The sequence below is a fragment of the Phaethon lepturus genome, unplaced genomic scaffold, assembly GCF_000687285.1.
Source record: "Phaethon lepturus isolate BGI_N335 unplaced genomic scaffold, ASM68728v1 scaffold2522, whole genome shotgun sequence".
NCBI classification, from domain to species: Eukaryota; Metazoa; Chordata; class Aves; order Phaethontiformes; family Phaethontidae; genus Phaethon; species Phaethon lepturus.
Window position 1 is genome coordinate 231,320 of NW_010521134.1, and position 17,606 is coordinate 248,925.

The window sequence follows — 17,606 nt, forward strand, 5'->3', positions numbered from 1 at the left end:
TGCTATTTCTAGTGTAATCATCTGAATCGAAAAACATGTCTCTCTCACGTTGCCTAAGACTGAAAGCTTACCTGAATGAGAAAAGCAGTTTATAAAGTAGAGGCAATAGGTTTGTGTTAAAAACATCAGAATTATTTTGCAGTATATTGGTTTTCATTTTTCTGGTGACTCACTTAGAAGAGCTAAGGTAATTGTGTGTTTCCTACCCTTTCCACCATATGTAGCTTGTACATCCCGCTGCTTACCTCTTCTATTTTTGCTGCCCTCTGCTTCTCCTCCCAACTCACCTAACATTATTTTGGACTGCGAGGGTATAGAATACACGGTCGTAACTGGGTTTGCTGCATTTGAAAAAAACTCTCACATGTAAACAATGTGGTAGATCAGTGTTTTTATGCAAGGCAGCCTTTATCACCTTTGTCTTTGAGTGTGTTGCTTCTAACCCTCTGTGGGAGAGGATGCAGATTACCCTTAAAGCAGGGTATATTAGCTTTTTTCCACGTAAAGACATCAAAACACAGTAGTACCATGCTGGTGTGCAGTCAAGCTGTAAAACCTTACTGTGGCAATGTTGACATGAAGAGTCTGTAGCATGAAATGTGTATTCTTGCTACAGTAAATTGCTAATAAACTAGTTAGACCAGTTTTTGTTTTTAATAGAGTTTCTCTGTATTTCAGGGTTGATTAATTCCTTTGAGTGAATACTGCCACTCAGTCCGGTGTGGTTTTCTTTATTATCCAGTAATACTGGAATTCCTCTCTGTCCTCAGTGCAGTTTGAGATTTGGACTTGTTTTGCCTCACAGCTACCAGATTTGTTTTTTTGTGGTTTTGTGATAGGTGGGTTTTTGAGGGGAGTGGAGTAACCAAAAGAAGAATATGTTTGCTATCAGTCAGCAGTTTATTGAAAGTATACTAAAGGTGAAGGAAAAAAAAAGTCAACTGTTTTCAGAGAAAGAAAATGGAACGGGAAGGTTGCTCCCTACCACACTACAGTCTCCACAATGTTCGCCCTAAGTAAAGGTGTCTCAGTGCTTGGCTGTGGCAAAATATTCTTTTTGAGTAGGTGTCATGTATACTTCTTTCTGACTGGCATTACTTCCTTTCAGTCAGTTCTTTCTATGAGCACAGCCTTTCACTAGATGAAAGAAATCCCTTTTTTTTGCTTTCTTCCAGTTATTTTTAGGTGTCTGTCCTCATCCTTGTCTCTGTGTGGCATAGCAATTTTCCTCGGGACAGTCGTCCCAGCTATTTAACCCTGGAAGCACAGAGAAACATCGCCATAGAAATAGAAACTCTTGACTAGCCAGAATTTTTAAATCCCCCTGGGTTTCTTTCAGTCAAGTCCCTTAAAATCTTGATGGTCACACCACCACCCAGCAGCATCACCTACTGGGATTCCTTAAGTAAGTGGTTTTCCACCATCATCCAGGGCGCAGGCAAGTAGTATATGCAGTAAATACCCACAGGAGCAGAGGCGCAAAGACGATGATCACACAGGCAAGGTGGGTAAGGGCACTCAAAGGAAGGAGACCTGGCACCAGCTTTCGCTCCCCTGAGTAATTGAAAGGAGCTCAAAAAATACAATGTTGTTCTCAGCAGAGCAGACTGAGAACCTGTTTCTCATATCTTACAACCTCGTCTCACTCTCTCGAGAGGTGGAAATGTAGGTTCAGATCCCTTCAGCCAACAGAGGGTTCTGAAGAACATTTCCTAAATCAGTTTATCCTCTTGGCTATCAGCAAAAGCGGTGGAGAGAAAAAGCCAGTGTTTATCTGCTTTATTTTGTACAACAAAATAGATAAACCCAAAAAACTCTAAGCTGGCACAGCTTGTAGGAAAACGGTAGACACTTGAAAAGGTGAAGTGTAATTCCTCTCCATCACACTTTTTCCAGGCGTGTTGAGGCAATTCTCCATCCAGGTGTCTGGTCCTTCCAAGCCCCAGATTTTGCCTCCTTATGCTCCTCATGTGCTCGCTTTTTCAGTTTGATTTTTGAATTGTGGCCTCCACTCGGCAGCATGTGCCTCAGAGTGAGGTAGAACAGTTCTGCCCCCCTCCCCAAATATTGATACCCCTCTCTGCACAACCTTGTTAGATAGCCAGCTCAGATCTGGAGGACTTCAAGGCACTCACTAACAATCCAGTACAATACAGTATTATGTACCCAGCTCCTGTTTTCTGCTAAAACACCACACATGATCTGCTCTTTAACCTTGGGTTGTTTGGGTTTTTCTGTATTATGCGCTTCTGCTGCTCTTTCCACTCTTCTGCTTGTCATTTTTCGTCAGTCAATGTGGATTCCACCCTCCCTCCTCCCCAGTTCACTTGAGGACAGTATTCTGAATCTCTCTAAGCCTCTATGTATTGTCTTCTGGCATTTTCAGTACCAACAATTTAATAAATATAAATTTAATTAATTTTTTCTCTGTATCATCAAACGGCATTACATAAAGTCAAACTCAGCAGTCTGCCGGAATTTTCTGCCTGAAGTATTGCCAGTTTGCTTTGGTTTCTGTCTGAATTCCCGTACTGGAGAGTCTGCCTGTATCAGCAGCCCCTGTTAATACCTTTCCACCATTTCATGTTAATGTCTCCCTCATCTTAGTTGCTATTGTATTCTTGCTATTTGCATACAAACATGACATATTACAATATGCATTTTTATTTTTATTTCTTTATTTGTTATCCAAGATTGCAAGTGCCCTTCTCTGGTATTTTGAAGTTTTAAAATGCCATGCTGTCTTTTTTCCTCCTAACTACATTCAAGCTTCATGAGCAACCAGTTCCTCCTCTTTTGGTGCAAATACAGGGGAGCGAGGTTTACTGCTTTGGTGCTCGTAGTTTCCATGTAATCGCATTTACGAAGTGCTTGGTTGAGTTGCTTTGCTCTTCCACAAGAGTATTCTGTGTTTACCCACAGCCAAAACTCAAGGTGCATTTTCCTGTTGGTTCAACCCATATGTGCTGCGCTTCATAAAACTATTTGTTTTGCCTGTGTGTAACTATGCTGAAATGAACTGGCTGGATGCAAAAGAGACAGATCAGCTGCCCTTGCTCTGGCAGTAAACTTATTCATAAGCTCTTAAGCACTGATTTGTGCTGGTTTTAAATAAGAGTTTTGGCTGCTGCTTTTTTTCTTCAGTTTTCTGCTACTTTCCCCATCTGGCACTGAAACATTTGTTGTGATGTTCCAGTTGGAAGTGCTGTGGGTGGAATTGCAGACTCGAGTGCTGGCTGAATAGCCCTTAGGCCACTGTGAACATTTCTGTTTCCACTGTCAGCTCTATGTGTTCAGCAACCTCAGCTTGGGATTCTCAGCTGAGGGAATCTGCTCGCTGTGAGTTTTACAGCACCTCCTTCTTCCAAAGGCTCCCTGGCTCTCTGAATGCAGCATTTCAATAGCAACTTGATGTTCGTTTAATTGCACAATGGTGAAGAGTTGTTATTTTGAGACTGCTTTGCTACACCCTCTGTTTAACGTTTTTTATTATAGGCAGGCTATCATTAGTTCTTATAAATACCAACCCCTTCTTCCCCACTACAAATGGATTATTGGACTCCATTACTCCTATGAGAATCTGTCTAATGTTATTGAACATGAAGTTACAAATGTTTTCATTTATACATTATACAGCCTTACAGCATCTTTTAAAGATGCTGATGGAAATATGTAATCCAAAGTCATCTGACTTGTCACACTATGACATATAATATGAGCAAGAAAGGGCCTGATGGGCAGTGTACTTTGTGCATGTGCGTGTGCTGCATCTGGAGCAGTCCACCCATGGGGCATAGATAGAAATTAGCAAGTGTAATACGAGTCTTTTTAACTAAAATGTTTGCAGATATTAGGGCCACTCAGGCAGCCCATGTGGGCTGCTTGCAATTTCCCAACTCCGTTCGTGGCCAGTACACTACCAGTGGTGTTGGGAGAATCTCCCAGGCACACTGCTCTACCCTCAGCCTGCTCATTAAAGTGTTTTTAAAAAGTGTTTTGCTGGGGTCAGGACTGGCATAGACGCTGCACAGGGATCTACAGCAGATACTTTTGCTACCCACCTTTCCCTTGTGTATTGATCAAGAGCAGGCTACAGCTAAAGATTTGGTCCACAACATCAAGTAATCTACAGCCCAGTGAAGGTATAGAAACTATGATGAGGTCCCAAGTAGCTAAATATGAGCATTAGCTGAGGACTGGACAACATGTAGCAAATAAACTTTAAAAAAAAAAAATTAACGATCCTGTTTTCAAGGAAATGTGGTAAGAAAAAACCCACAAACACTATATTTCATGCCAAGAGAATTGTTTCTAATGAGAATGCTTTCCGATATTTCCCTTGAGACATCAGCTGCTCCTTAAAAATAATGTTCCAACTTCAATTTGCTCATTTGTGGAGGAAGGTAGAAGGCCCAACAGCTTGTGTCAATGAATATAAACTATAACTTTTATGCAATCTAGAATATACCATAGCACTTGTACTCCTTAGTAATTGTACCTTATATTGTTTCTTCCCCAGATAACACATTTTCCCCCTCTGGCTTTCCTTCCTGCTCAAAGCTTTCCATTCATCTGAAAAATACTAGTTTAGATAATCCAGGCACGATATCACATTAAACTCATTATTTCAGAGACTTTAATTATCCTCTCTCATCCATACATGAATAAACAGAAGAGAAAAAAAGTCAGGGCAAATTATCCATGGCCTGGATGCTACAGGCATCATGTGAATCATCCCTCTCTTGGGAGAGAAGGGTTTATATACCCACGGAGGGAGCATGTCCCATGATCCTTGGGAAAAATCAGCAAATCTGCGGGAACTCCCAGGAAGGTTCATCCTGTTTTGCTCTGCTCTCGGAGCCCTGCTGCTTCCCATAGCACAGCTGTGGCGACCGCTGCTGTTGCTCTCCAGAGAAAGAAGCAAGCAGGCAGGTATTGCTGATGCCATCAGCCCTCATCCTTGGCACAGTCTCTGTAGAAAATAAAGTTTTTTGCTGCATAAAGTGGCTGTTCTTCCCACTGCCACTCCTGAAAGCCAAAAAAGCTTTGTCTGAAGGGTGTTTGCACTGAACAGGAACAGGTTTAAGGGCACAATATTGAATCTAGCACTGCCTCTGCTCCAGTCTAAGGCTCTGGCTTGGCCTTTCCTCCGCTTTCCACCTCGCTGTGCTGTTGCAGGGTGAGAGTGATTACGGCTCTTTAGCATGGAACTAACGATCCACCCTGCAAGTCACCTCTGTCCTAACCATGTTTTCAGAGCCATTTATAAAGCTGGATTTCCAAACCTGGTTTTCTTCGGTTATTGGATCAATTGCTGAGCTCTTCAGGAATTCGTTCTGCTTGGAATGGAAACTCTACTGTCTGCTGATACCTTTGCTCTAAATGTCAGTGATGTGTGCTTTGGCACGGGTTTGGCATAAATTTTCTTCTGATGGGAAAAAGCATGTGCTAACTAAAGCATGTGTTACTCCGAACATTTTGAAGACAAAAATACAGCTGGAGGCAATTCTGGCACCATATTTCTTCTTGGTTTCTACATTTGAGTTGAGAACATCTTCTTATTACAGTGTTTTGTCATATGAAACTTATTCAGCTGTATCTATAACTAGTTTGTTCTGACTCCATTTTTTTCCTATTAATCATGTTAGACTTGCTCGAGGCTTGTAGAGGTTTTCTCTGATCTCACCACACAGAGATGTGTGGGATTTTTTTCTTTAAACAATTACGCACCCCCCACACACAAGCTCAGGACTAATTGTACACCCAATCAAGTCCAGTGTTATCCTTGTATCAGTTTTCAAATTTGTCAATTTTTTAGGCACTTGCTTTTCATGTGTTGGTTAAATTACAGCAGCCTTACAAAATTTATCAAAGATCAGCATCATCCTTATGTCTGCATTCAGAATAAACCATTGCGCTAAAACCATTCCAAGCTGAGTACTGTGTTGACACTTTTCTGCTGAAGATCCATACAATTGGAAATTTGTGTGCTGAATTCTCTCCTACCTAGGAGGAAAATTATTTGTTATTAACTACTGATTCCTGTAACAAGTTTTTCATCTTAAAATCCACTGACAAGCAGTCATTCTCAAGTTCCACTTTTTCCTCAGATATTGTCATTAGCCACGATTTTATCATAGAATCGTAGAATCACAGAATGGTTTGGGTTGGAAGGGACCTTAAAGATCATCTAGTTCCATCCTCACTGCCATGGGCAGGGACACCTTCCACTAGACCAGGTTGCTCAGAGCCCCATCCAACCTGGCCTTGAATGTTGTCAGGGATGGGGCATCCACAAGGTGTCTGGGCAACCTGGTCCAGTGCCTCACCAACCTCATAGTGAAGAATTTCTTCCTTAGATCTAGTCTAAATCTACCCTCTTTCAGTTTAAAGCCTTTACCCCTTGTCCTATCACAACAGGTCCTTGTAACAGGTCCCCTCCAGCTTTCTTGTAGGCCCCCTTAGGTACCGAAAGGCTGCAATAAGGTCTCCCTGGAGCCTTCTCTTCTCCAGGCTGAACAACTCTCTCAGCCTGTCTTCATAGGAGAGGTGCTCCAGCCCCTTGATCATCTTCGTGGCCCTCCTCTGGACTCAATCCAACAGGTCCAACCTTCTTCCTTTGGGTTGTAGTGTTTTCTTTCAGCTGTAAATTTGCTTTTTTAAAACCTCTAATAATGAAGTGCATCTTGTCTACAACATGATGATGATGACCTAGTCCTTATTTTAAGAGAGTTCTAACCGTGTATATATGCCTCATAGTCCAAATGACTCCAGAAGTCTTTACCTGCTGTAACACACCATTTCAGTTATCCTTTAGATAATGTACTGGCATCTTACTGCAAACTTCAGGAAAACAAAATGTGTCAGCTAGCTCCCCAGTGCTTTTAAAGCTGTTCAGCTAGCCTCCCATGAGACTTTGTTGTAAAATCTACAGTGCACAATTAGTTATGAATTTTACATCTTTTTAGCATTCATGGCTAGACCATTAATGAGGGAATAAATAGCAGAATTTTATTTAATCCCACACATTGCTTGGCGTAAATTATTAAACAAGGGACACACAGCCATTCTGTCCCCTTTGGCAGTGGGACATCCATAGTGGTCTGGATGCAACATCCCTTCTTCCAGATAGATGGGCACGGTCCATCCACAGATACCTGTGGATCTAATGTGGATCTAAATCCCTGTTAACTTGAAAGGAATAAAACTGGAGGGAAAAACAGAATGTTCACCTCTTCTAACTTGAAAATTCTTCAGTGTAACTGTTTACATGAAAGTGAATAGGCTGTCTTGTATCAGTGGAGAGAAAGAAATATTTTGGGGTGCAATTTATTTGACCAAAGACAGATATTTACTCTGGAATGAGATAACTATCCAGAGCACATAAAGATAAATGCTTATTTATTTTCATTGGCGTCAGATGCAGACAATTCTACTTGGTCAAAAGAATTCTGCCCTTTATCCCCAGGCTATGCACTTAACAGACAGTGTATCATTGCTGGGCTGTAATATCAGTTCTGTCATCCTTACTAGTCTCACTTACTCAGTGAGACTATTTACATATTAAAGTATTACTCAGCATGAGTAATGGTGCCAGCACTGAGGTTATGTTGCAAGTAGAGAGAAGAGATATTTCCATTAGCACTAAACCTTATCTCAGAAAAATCACTGGAGATTGGCACTTCCCAGAGGTTCTGCTTTCTTTTGATTATCCTCCCTTCTTCTAATAATTGACTCCAAGCAGTTCAGCTTCTGTTATTTGGTGGAACAGAATCTGTCTTTTCAGAGATTTATTCATGAAGTCGCAAGAAAGTCTGTGCTTAGGTATCAGGTTGTCTGTGTAGATCACAAGCAGATAGATTACTGGACAGTTGAGGGAGTTAGGGATAATGTCATGGGATATGGGAGAGTGTAACTAACTAAAGATAATGCAGTGGTGGAGGCGGTCATATATGAGACACCGAAGAATGAAGAGAGGGAAGAACTAGGTAAGACTAGGAGACTTCAAGAGATAGAAAGTGGATGTGCAATCTGATGAAGAAAAACTCAGTTAAAATCTCTGATGGCCCATCCACTTCCTTGAGCTGGACACCCCATTCTGATTTGCAGTGGTTTTGTGATGAGTAAACTTATTTAATACTTTCCTCTGAAACTGGAAAAGGAGGAACATGATTTAGGTGACATTCAACTTGTATTCGGTTTGGCATGACAACTTTACCCTTGGATGAAAAAGATTTGGATATTCTATCATATGATATTTCCTCTTCTCTGCACCATGTGGGACCTCTGCCACTGACAGTTCTGTACTACCATGCCAATCTGGTACCACTAGGATCGTTTCCTACTAAAAACCCGGCATCTGACTGAGCCTAACTCAAATCCCCAGTTAAGGCAAGCATAAGAATCTGATCAGGACATGAAAAAGAAACCACAGAAACCTAGCTTCTGGGCCTTGTCCCATGGCCATGAGTTATCCAGGGCCAGATTTTGCTCTAATAGTGTCATGAAGATGGAAAATCTAGAAAGTCAATAGAAGCAAATCACTTAAAGTGAATGTACATGTAGAGCCCAAGCATTCACATATACTTGAATTGCAGGTTAAAAATATTTTTCTCCAAAATATGGAATGTTTATCAAGATAGGAATGTATCTGCATCACCATATAAATTATTACTACACAGTTCCTTATGGCCATATGAATAATCATCAAATCTGTGTATATTGTCTGTGCACAAGCACAGGTCAGTAAAGGATTGACTTATATCAACTGCAGTTATTCTAATAGGATTCTTCATTTCTAATCCCCTTAATAACGATGTATTACTGCACTGTTTAGCCTCACAGCTCACTCTAGTTACTCAAATTATATTTTAACAGCGTCTTATTTCATTTCCATATCTTAACACTCTACCACTGGCTCCTTGACTCGTGAACTTTCTTACTATATATTAGTTTCACCTAAAACATCATTTTGCATGTCAAAACGATTGTACACTCAGCATGGAGCCTCAGCAAACATAATAAGGTAGATGAGCTTTTCTCAAGTATCACCTAATGTTGAAGGAGTCCAGATTTACCTGTTTTCCACCTTTGAAACACTGTATGCAGTGATGGTGAACTCAGTATTCAAAAAGAGATAGAACTTTGTTGGCTTTTTGCTAGCATTTCTGTTCTTCACATGATACTCCTTAACTCATAGATTGTGCAGCCAAAAGGAACCCTTGCAATTCCCTGTCTAGCCTTGAGCAAAAACCTACCCAGATTAAATTTCTATTTGAACTTGAGTCTTTTGAGGGAGAAGGAATCTTAACCCTCTGTAACAGAGAGTTCACCACAAACACTACAGGAGCTACTCTGGCTGTTTCAGTAGTCTTACTACTGAAGTATATGCCTATTTCTATGTTAGAATTTGTCTAGTTCCTTCTCACAGCCATTGATTCTTATTATACCCTTGTCTTCTGGCTTGAATTGTCCATTACCAAAATTATGCTCCCTTCAGAGGTACTGTAGACTGTGATCAAGTCAATCCAGTAACTTAGCTGTCCCAAACTCCTAGGTCTTCCACAGTAAAGCATATTTTGACTGTAGCAGAATGCAATTATTCTTCTCAGACACTCCAAGCATGAATTTCATTGCAGAGTCATAAAGCATGGTTTGCTCATAGTGATAATATTTAATTTCAGTGTTAATTTGTCGTTCTTCTTCTTCTGTAGCCCCATCCTTTTCTCAGGAGGGAAAGCAGCAGTGCTTTCCTTCGATATTTTGCATTCAGGCTGTCTTAATCCATGCCACAGATGACTTGTGGCTGGCTGGCACTTTGTATAGCTCCTACAAGCTCACTAGAGGGAAGGCTTGCCTTGACATACATCACAGTTCAGCTGTCTAAAGCCAAAGGAGGTACCTACACAAATTTTGGTGACGGTACCATACAGGTTCTTGAAAAGGATGAACTTGAGATGCTTCAAACGGTGCTCCACGGTAGGCCTAAACAGAAAAATAACTAGGCTCAGTGAAGGTACTGCTAATTAACATCACTGTGAAAGAAGAACTGCTAGTTCATTCTCTAAATGGGAACATGGCTCTTGTAACAGGTTAAAGACTGATAGCACTATTCTTTTAAGCAGGCAAAATATCCATTAAAAGTATAACCACTGAGATGCCACTTCACGGCAGTAAGATCTATGAGGGTTTTGCTTGCCCGAGGTATACCTGATTAGGTGCCAAGTCAGTTCTGTTCCTTAGCCACCAGAGGTCATACAAAATAACAGTGGGAATTCAACAGAGAGTACAAAAACAATTCACAATTTATACCGATACCACGGCCTGCACCTTACTCTAGCGGCATGTAGCACTAAAGTAGAGGACATGTATTTAAAGGTCAAAGCCCCTCCCTGCCATGCAGTCTGTCCGTGCAGTAGACCCACGGACACTACGCTGTGTCAGTCGCAGCCCGCCGGGGAGGTCGGAGGATGAGAAAACCACGGTGCAGCTCCCGCCCAAGCAGCGATGTGAAGAGCTGCCAAGCAGTCGCAGAGCAGCGATCCACCCTGTGCCCACCGTGCATGCATTCTTGCAAAAACCACCCCCAAGCCCTGCTGCCAAGAAATGTTGGCAGTAAATAAATAACGTTAAAGCAAAAACGTTTCCAGGATGGTTAATGAGCTATGGAACAAAGTTAGGTGGGAATTTATCCCTCCCTCGCAGCATTAAGGAGATAATGCAGTAAGTGTTTTGTACCTTTTTCCATCAGGAACACTTTGCAATCATACAGGAGTTTTTCTATAGTGGAAATTAGGACTTTGTTTAAAAACAAGCTGTTTATTGCAAAAGGTTTTTCTTTTTTTCCGAGTCTTAAATTTGTGGGATTAAAATCTGTAGATAACACACTGAACTACCCTCCTTAGCACTACTTCTTCTCTTGATTACTTAGATCCCTATGTGAAGATCCATCTGATGCAGAACGGTAAGAGGCTGAAGAAGAAAAAGACTACAATTAAAAAGAACACTCTGAATCCCTACTACAACGAGTCTTTCAGCTTTGAAGTACCATTCGAGCAAATTCAGGTAATTGCAAACAGTGTTTTGTCTTCCCTCTGCATTCCATTTCTCAGTCCTTATAAATATTTAACAGGAATCTTGTTAATTATCACGTGTGCATGCCTTCATTAGCACCTAGGTGCCAGCCCTGTGCTACATTAGATGAGTGTGACTGCTTCAAGAGGGAAATGATAAAAGGCACAGTACTTAGAATGCTTTGATTCATCAGTGAGAAATGGGTAACTGACATTTTCTGTTAACAGAAATGGATTCTGAAAAAAAAAATCCACAGGGAGATAGCGAAGGAATGTGCCAGCAAAAAAAGTATGGGGATAAAAGAAAAGGCATATATAGCAATTTTCCCCAAATTATTTGAAATAATAAATTGGCATCATCAGTCATATTTGTGTTCCTTGTGCATTTGTCAGCCCTGTTTGTTGAAAGTACTGCAGCATCCCTCCTAAGTAAAACATGTAATTCAATCAGTTTTTTTTCAGTTACCACACCATGAAAACTTTTTTGGTGATTCCTATGCTCCTTGGAAACAGGCATTTGAGAATCTCCGGGGTCAGTACTGCAGTGCCTGTTTTCTTGGCACCCCAGGGGGGCTTTAGCAGTTGTCCAGGTGCTACTCCTGAAGACTTCAGTGCCTAAAATCAGGGGCCTCAAAAGTCAGCACAGTGAGCTGGAAGTCACCTACATTAGCAGTGGAAAATACCAGGATGAGGCATCATGCCATTTTTTTCAGGGACTCAGTTACCTACCTTTGGGCTACTGCGAGGCAAATCATCTCTCACTCATGAGAGTGAGATTTAATGTCTTCTGACGTTAACTGACCACAAGAGAGAAGGTCTTTTTAACCACCTCAGGAGGCATGTGGGAAACCCGCATCCAGTTCGCTCCCCTCCCTAAGTGAATTTGAACCCGTATCTTCAAGGTCTTAAGCAAGTGCGCTTGTCACCTGTGCCTATGGCTTGTGTTGGCAGTGCAACATCATTTCTGCATAACTAAGTATATGACTGGCCACAGAGCATAAGATCACCTGTTAGTTGGGTGGAAGTTTACTTGGAAGGGGAGAAGCTTTGGTCTCTGGTCTGATCTAGGTAATGTAAACCACATAACGATCAGTTGGCACAGGCCTCCTCCATTTCTGTTAAGACTTTACTATTAGTGTTTAGTTCTTTTGCTCACTTGTTAGAGCATTCATTGACAGGGCAAGATGTATTGGTTTAAATACTCTCAGAAGAGAAAAGAACTGTATGTTGGCTTACCACCCGCCCCAGGGAGCTCTGTGGCTGCGGAGATGTTATAGCTTTTCTGTGTTGAGCCAAGTGTGGAAGGTGTACTTTCAGGGACCTCCCAGTTTGAATGACCATAATTAAAACAGTCTGGGAATACATCCTTTTGTGGCTTTAAGAGGGGTCTAGGTAGGAGTTAGGTGCCTTTGTACTACGAGGGTTTAAATAGCTTGGGCCAAACTTGGAGCCAGAAGACATTGCCGGGAAAACTCCTAGGCAATAAGGGCACACAGACACCTCTTGATTAGATGAGAACATGGTATGGGTTTTGAGACTGAGTCTTGGATTCTGATAGCGACTGTACTGGAGAGAAGCCCAGGAGCCAAGGCCTACATTTCAACTAAAGCTGTGTGCTTGGCTTGTATTGACTTGGTACCAATAAGGATAATAAACCTAGCCAAGGTGAGGCACTAGGAATAGTGACTTGGATGCATGACTAGCCCGTTCAGGTGTTTCTTCATGCCTGACAGCATGTACAGGTATATGTGGACTCTAGGAATCAAAAAGTGGGGAAATCCAGTGGGGCCTAATTCCCACTGATTTTAATGAAAGCTGGTCTGTGTGCTTGTGAAAAATCTCATAACAAGCATCAAAGATCCAGAGGCAAAACAAGACCAATCAAATCGAGCTTCTCTGGCAATTTAGGCAACAAATGTCTTGATTTCCAAATAGGGACAGGACTGGGGAACTGGAATGGGCACCTCCAAGTTATCAGATCTGAGTTTTGGCGTGGTTAGGGGCATTCTGTAGGTATTTGGCCATATTGCCTTCTAATCCTATATGTTTTGTAAGGTGGATATAGGCCCTTTAAAAAGTATTGTGGTTTAGCAGTTTAATATTTTGCACTTCTTCGATAAGTTTATTAGAATGACTTCATAGGTATTTACTTCAGTATATAGCCTCAATTTAAAATCTGTAATTATGAACCTTGGTCATATGTCAATGTGTTTTGGAGTTAGTTATAAAAGATTATACTTAGGGGTGATTTCATTGTGGTTACTGAAGTTATTTCATCATTAGCAAAACACATTTTAAATGTTATTTAGACTTTATATGGTAAGAATCACTGTGACTTTGGGGTAATTCATGTAAAAGTCATTAAGCGAATTTTCACAGTCAAAAAAATAACGGGTATAGAAGTTTCATGATGGTTAGAGAGCAAAGACAAGGGAGACCATGGAAGGTAAGCAGCTCAATAGCAGTACACCTATGTAATTTAAAATGGGCCAAACATTAACATTTTCAACAATTTAATAATGAATGTGGATTCTAGATCTTCAGGGAAAGAAAGGGGTGTCTTGAAAGGTAATGGGAGAACACCGCTAGGAAGTCAAATCCTCTTGCTACAGGCAGATCAAGCATGGGTTTTAATATTTTCAAGACAGACTGCCTCCGTTGGTAGCAGTCTCCAGGCCCTTTCAGTCCAAAGAATGCCTGATCACAATGAGGACACTGCTAATCCAAGTGTTTAGTAGCAGAGGTGGTGCTTTCTACTAGCACCTGTTGGGTTTTGCAATGCAGCTGTTCCATTAATATATGGTACAAAGGCACAGAAATGCTCACGTTTCTCTGTAGGTTAAAGCCAGACACCAGGAGGTGAAAATCATCTCAGAGTTAATCATCTGAGCTACCTGTTCTTACATCTTTATAGAGCAAGGAAAAGGGTCTTTTTTTTACAGTGCTTATTGTTGTCTTGTTATTAACACCCCCCAAAAAAATCCAGTAGTAACTAGCCCCCAAGCTTCTAGGTACAGCAGGCAACTTTTTGTTGTACCATAAAATAATAGTGTCATGCTTATTTTTTTTATCTGTGATTGTACCATGCATCTAAAACATAAATGTTCATTTGGGGAGGTACCATCAACATTAAAAGTGAGTATATTGCAAACAGCAACACTGAAACATCATTTTGGCATCTAGAAATACTTGCTTCAGGATATTGCCTTTTATCGTGAGTGCTCTGGGGAGAGAGTCTTGAATTTGATGTACAATTTTGTCATCAGCAACTATATAAATACTTTAGTCCTGTTGGAATCATCTCTTTCTCTGGCTCAGTGAATTGTACAATCTTGTAAGGGAATGGACTCTAAAATAGACCTCATGAGTCTGGTCTTGCAGATACGCTTAAAAGAGTCGGTTACTTTTAAAGGATAATCCTATTACAGGCACTGACATTAATCACTCTAGTAAGAAATCCAGATCGTACATATATTTAAAGTCTTAAATTTAAAAACCTGATGCTTGAGAATAAAAGATTTTTCTGGAAGAAATGTGTTTCAGGGCATCTCTTCCTCCAATTCAGGAAACTCACACTGTAATAAGGAGCTGGGTGTATTTATCGTGGGATAGAAAGGAAAAGAACTGTATGTTCATCTTTAAAAATAAAGCTCCCTGAGGAGAAGCGTTTACAATTTAGTAAAATCAGCTCAAGGCTGTTAACATCTTAGGTGCTGTTGGGGAACAGCATCACTCCACTGAAGGAATAGCTGTTTATGCTCTTTCGACAAATATTAATGACCTGAAGGAGAGGAATGTGTGCATGCACAAATGCGTACACACATGCCTGGCTTGAACATCACCTCCCAGTGTGCCCAAGTCTAAGTGAATGGAAAATTGCCTATGGACTGTGACAGATGGGCTAGCACAGATTTTGTGGGAATAATTTAACCCTGTTTGCCAGAGGTCACCGTTCCTACAGCAGAAGCGGCTCTCCAACACCGGCTCAGTCACAGGCAGCGCCGGTGTGTCGGAGCCCTGAGACAGTGGGGTCTATACTTCTTTCCAACTCCCCTGAGCATGTGGCCTGTTCTAAACTCCTTTAAAAATATATAGAAAAGACACAGTATACACACATACTTACACATGTACACACACACACAGAGATGAGTACGTGTGTGTGTATGTATATGCATATAGTGAGCATAAGAGCTACCGTCTGAATTTATCTGAAAATAGCTGATTAGCATGCTGGATGGATGGGCAAGAGTTGTTTAGAAGCAGAAAAGCAATTAGCAGAATAGAATAGGACATTGCAAATGTTAACTTGGGGTAGAGCTGTTCCTGAATTTTAGCTGCTAACTTACTTACTTAAATGATGATGATGTGTTAAATTGCACTACTTTTGAATTAGCTTACCTTAAGATCTCCATTTTAGCCCTACAGACTTCTAGCAGTCTAAGTCTTCAATAACAACAAAAAAATCCATAAGTTGTTAATCTGTTAAAGGAAAAAAATCAACATTGATTCCCATATGAAGCTCGCTCTTTGATGCAAGGGGGCAAGTTTCAGGTTAACAGGGAGGTTGTGAGCTTAATCTTATTTGGAAGGCTCACAAGAAGCAAAGACAAAAGTTTGAATTTGCTTCTCGTTGGGGGAACCTGCTCTGGTTGTCACACACTTACCCCCTTCATTGTCATTGTCTGTCCCAAGACTCATCCCTGCCCACCTTCCCCTTACTGTCATGCTCACTGGTCTTTCTCTATCTCATTGTAGAAAGTGCAAATTGTTGTGACTGTTTTGGACTATGACAAGATTGGCAAGAACGATGCCATCGGGAAAGTCTTTGTGGGCTACAACAGCACCGGAGCGGAGCTGCGGCATTGGTCAGACATGTTGGCCAACCCCCGGCGGCCCATTGCACAGTGGCACACCTTACAGCCCGAGGAAGAGGTAGATGCCATGCTGGCAGTCAAGAAGTAAATTAAATTAAATTAAATTATGAAGAAGAAAAAGAAGAAGAAGCCTTTCTGCATTTGCCCACATAGTGCTCTTTAGCCAGTATCTGTAAATACCTCAGTAATATGGGTCCTTTCATTTCCAGCCATGTGTTCCTGACACAGATCAGTTGTACTTTAAAATTCCTGTTTTAATTTGCACAAATTTAAATGTAGAAAGCCCTCTAAAGGCGCTTCATTTCACCACTGCCCCCAAATCTACTCTTCTTTTAAGCAATATGATGTGTAGATAGAGCATGACAGAAATTATTTATTGTATCACACAGTTGTATATATACACCAGTATGCTGAGAATTTATTTCTAGTTTGTGTATTTGTATGTTGTAAGCGTTTCCTAATCTGTGTATATCTAGATGTTTTTAATAAGATGTTCTATTTTAAATTATGTAAATTGACTGAGATATAGGAGAGCTGATAATATATTATAGGGTAACTATTGTATCGTCTGCATTCCAGAAAAAAAATTCCAACTTGTAAGGCACTAGTAGTGTTACACTGACATCTTAAAGGACAACTTAAATCTGAGCTTTCAACTGGACCATCCTAATAACACGCTACACGTTCACAGTGAATCTTGGAGGGGCAAATCCAATTGGGTAGACTTCTTTCACAGGCAACTTAGCATGATCTGAGCAGCTCCATGGCTGACCTCAAGGAGATGTAGCCAGAAGGCAGGATGTAATTTTTTTGTATATATTCCAAAGCAAACACATAACAGACTGAAATGGCTTTAGATTGAAAGTTGAGGAAGCGGTTCCACAGGAGGCAACGATTTCATCTAACATACAATGACAGACCATTGCAGAGGTTGTGCAGGGAGGGGGGGAAGGGAGGGGGGAGACGCAGCAGTAGTGAAATGCTGCCATGAAAACAAGAGTAGCTCTCCGTTATCACCTTTATACAAAATTTGCATACTGTGAATTCCATCCATGATTTCACATTATAATGAGTTTGCACATTAGACTTTGTAACAAAATATTTTATTATACTAACTCAGTTTAGAAGGAATGCAGAATATTTTTTAGACACAGCCGTGTGAGTTTATTATACAAAATAGTTTCATGGTAAACAGACAGTATTGTAAACCCATCAGAAGATAACAAAATTTAGCCATAGTTCTAAATGCACTTCAAAGTAAGCCAAAAGAGAACAGCTAGTGACCTTTTATATACTATTTATACTTAAGTTTTAATTTGTCCTTTAAAAAAAAGTGAAAACAAAGAACAAGTTCTAGAAAACTGAAGCAACCTCTTCTGTATACTAGATGCTCGTTTCAGGAGGAGTTTTTAAATGTTTTCAATGTTATTATGTAGTAAATGGCACTATTATGAAGCTATTAGTCATTCCATAAGAGTCTTGAAAGACTGCTCTGTGTATCACTGTGACTGCCGTGTGTGCTTAGAAATGTAGTTTTCTCAGTGGATAGCAATCAATTTATTCTGTAGTGATATTGTAATAATACTGCCATTCCCTTCTACTGCACTGCCGAAGGAATGCATAGCACAAGCAGTTCTAGTTATTACGGACCAATTTAGGA

General features: G+C 40.7%; 1 protein-coding gene across 2 annotated transcripts in view; it reads left to right on the top strand.

Moving 5' to 3' along the window:
* Positions 1 to 17,271, top strand: part of SYT1 (synaptotagmin I) — a 127,463-nt gene extending 110,192 nt beyond the window's left edge. For both annotated transcript variants that reach the window (XM_010281408.1, XM_010281409.1), the window contains exons 7-8: positions 10,931 to 11,064; positions 15,828 to 17,271. In XM_010281408.1, coding sequence (XP_010279710.1) covers positions 10,931 to 11,064; positions 15,828 to 16,034 — 341 coding nt within the window. In that variant the 3' untranslated portion in view covers positions 16,035 to 17,271. The remainder of the gene's footprint in view (positions 1 to 10,930; positions 11,065 to 15,827) is intronic.
* The last annotated feature ends 335 nt before the right edge of the window (positions 17,272 to 17,606 follow it).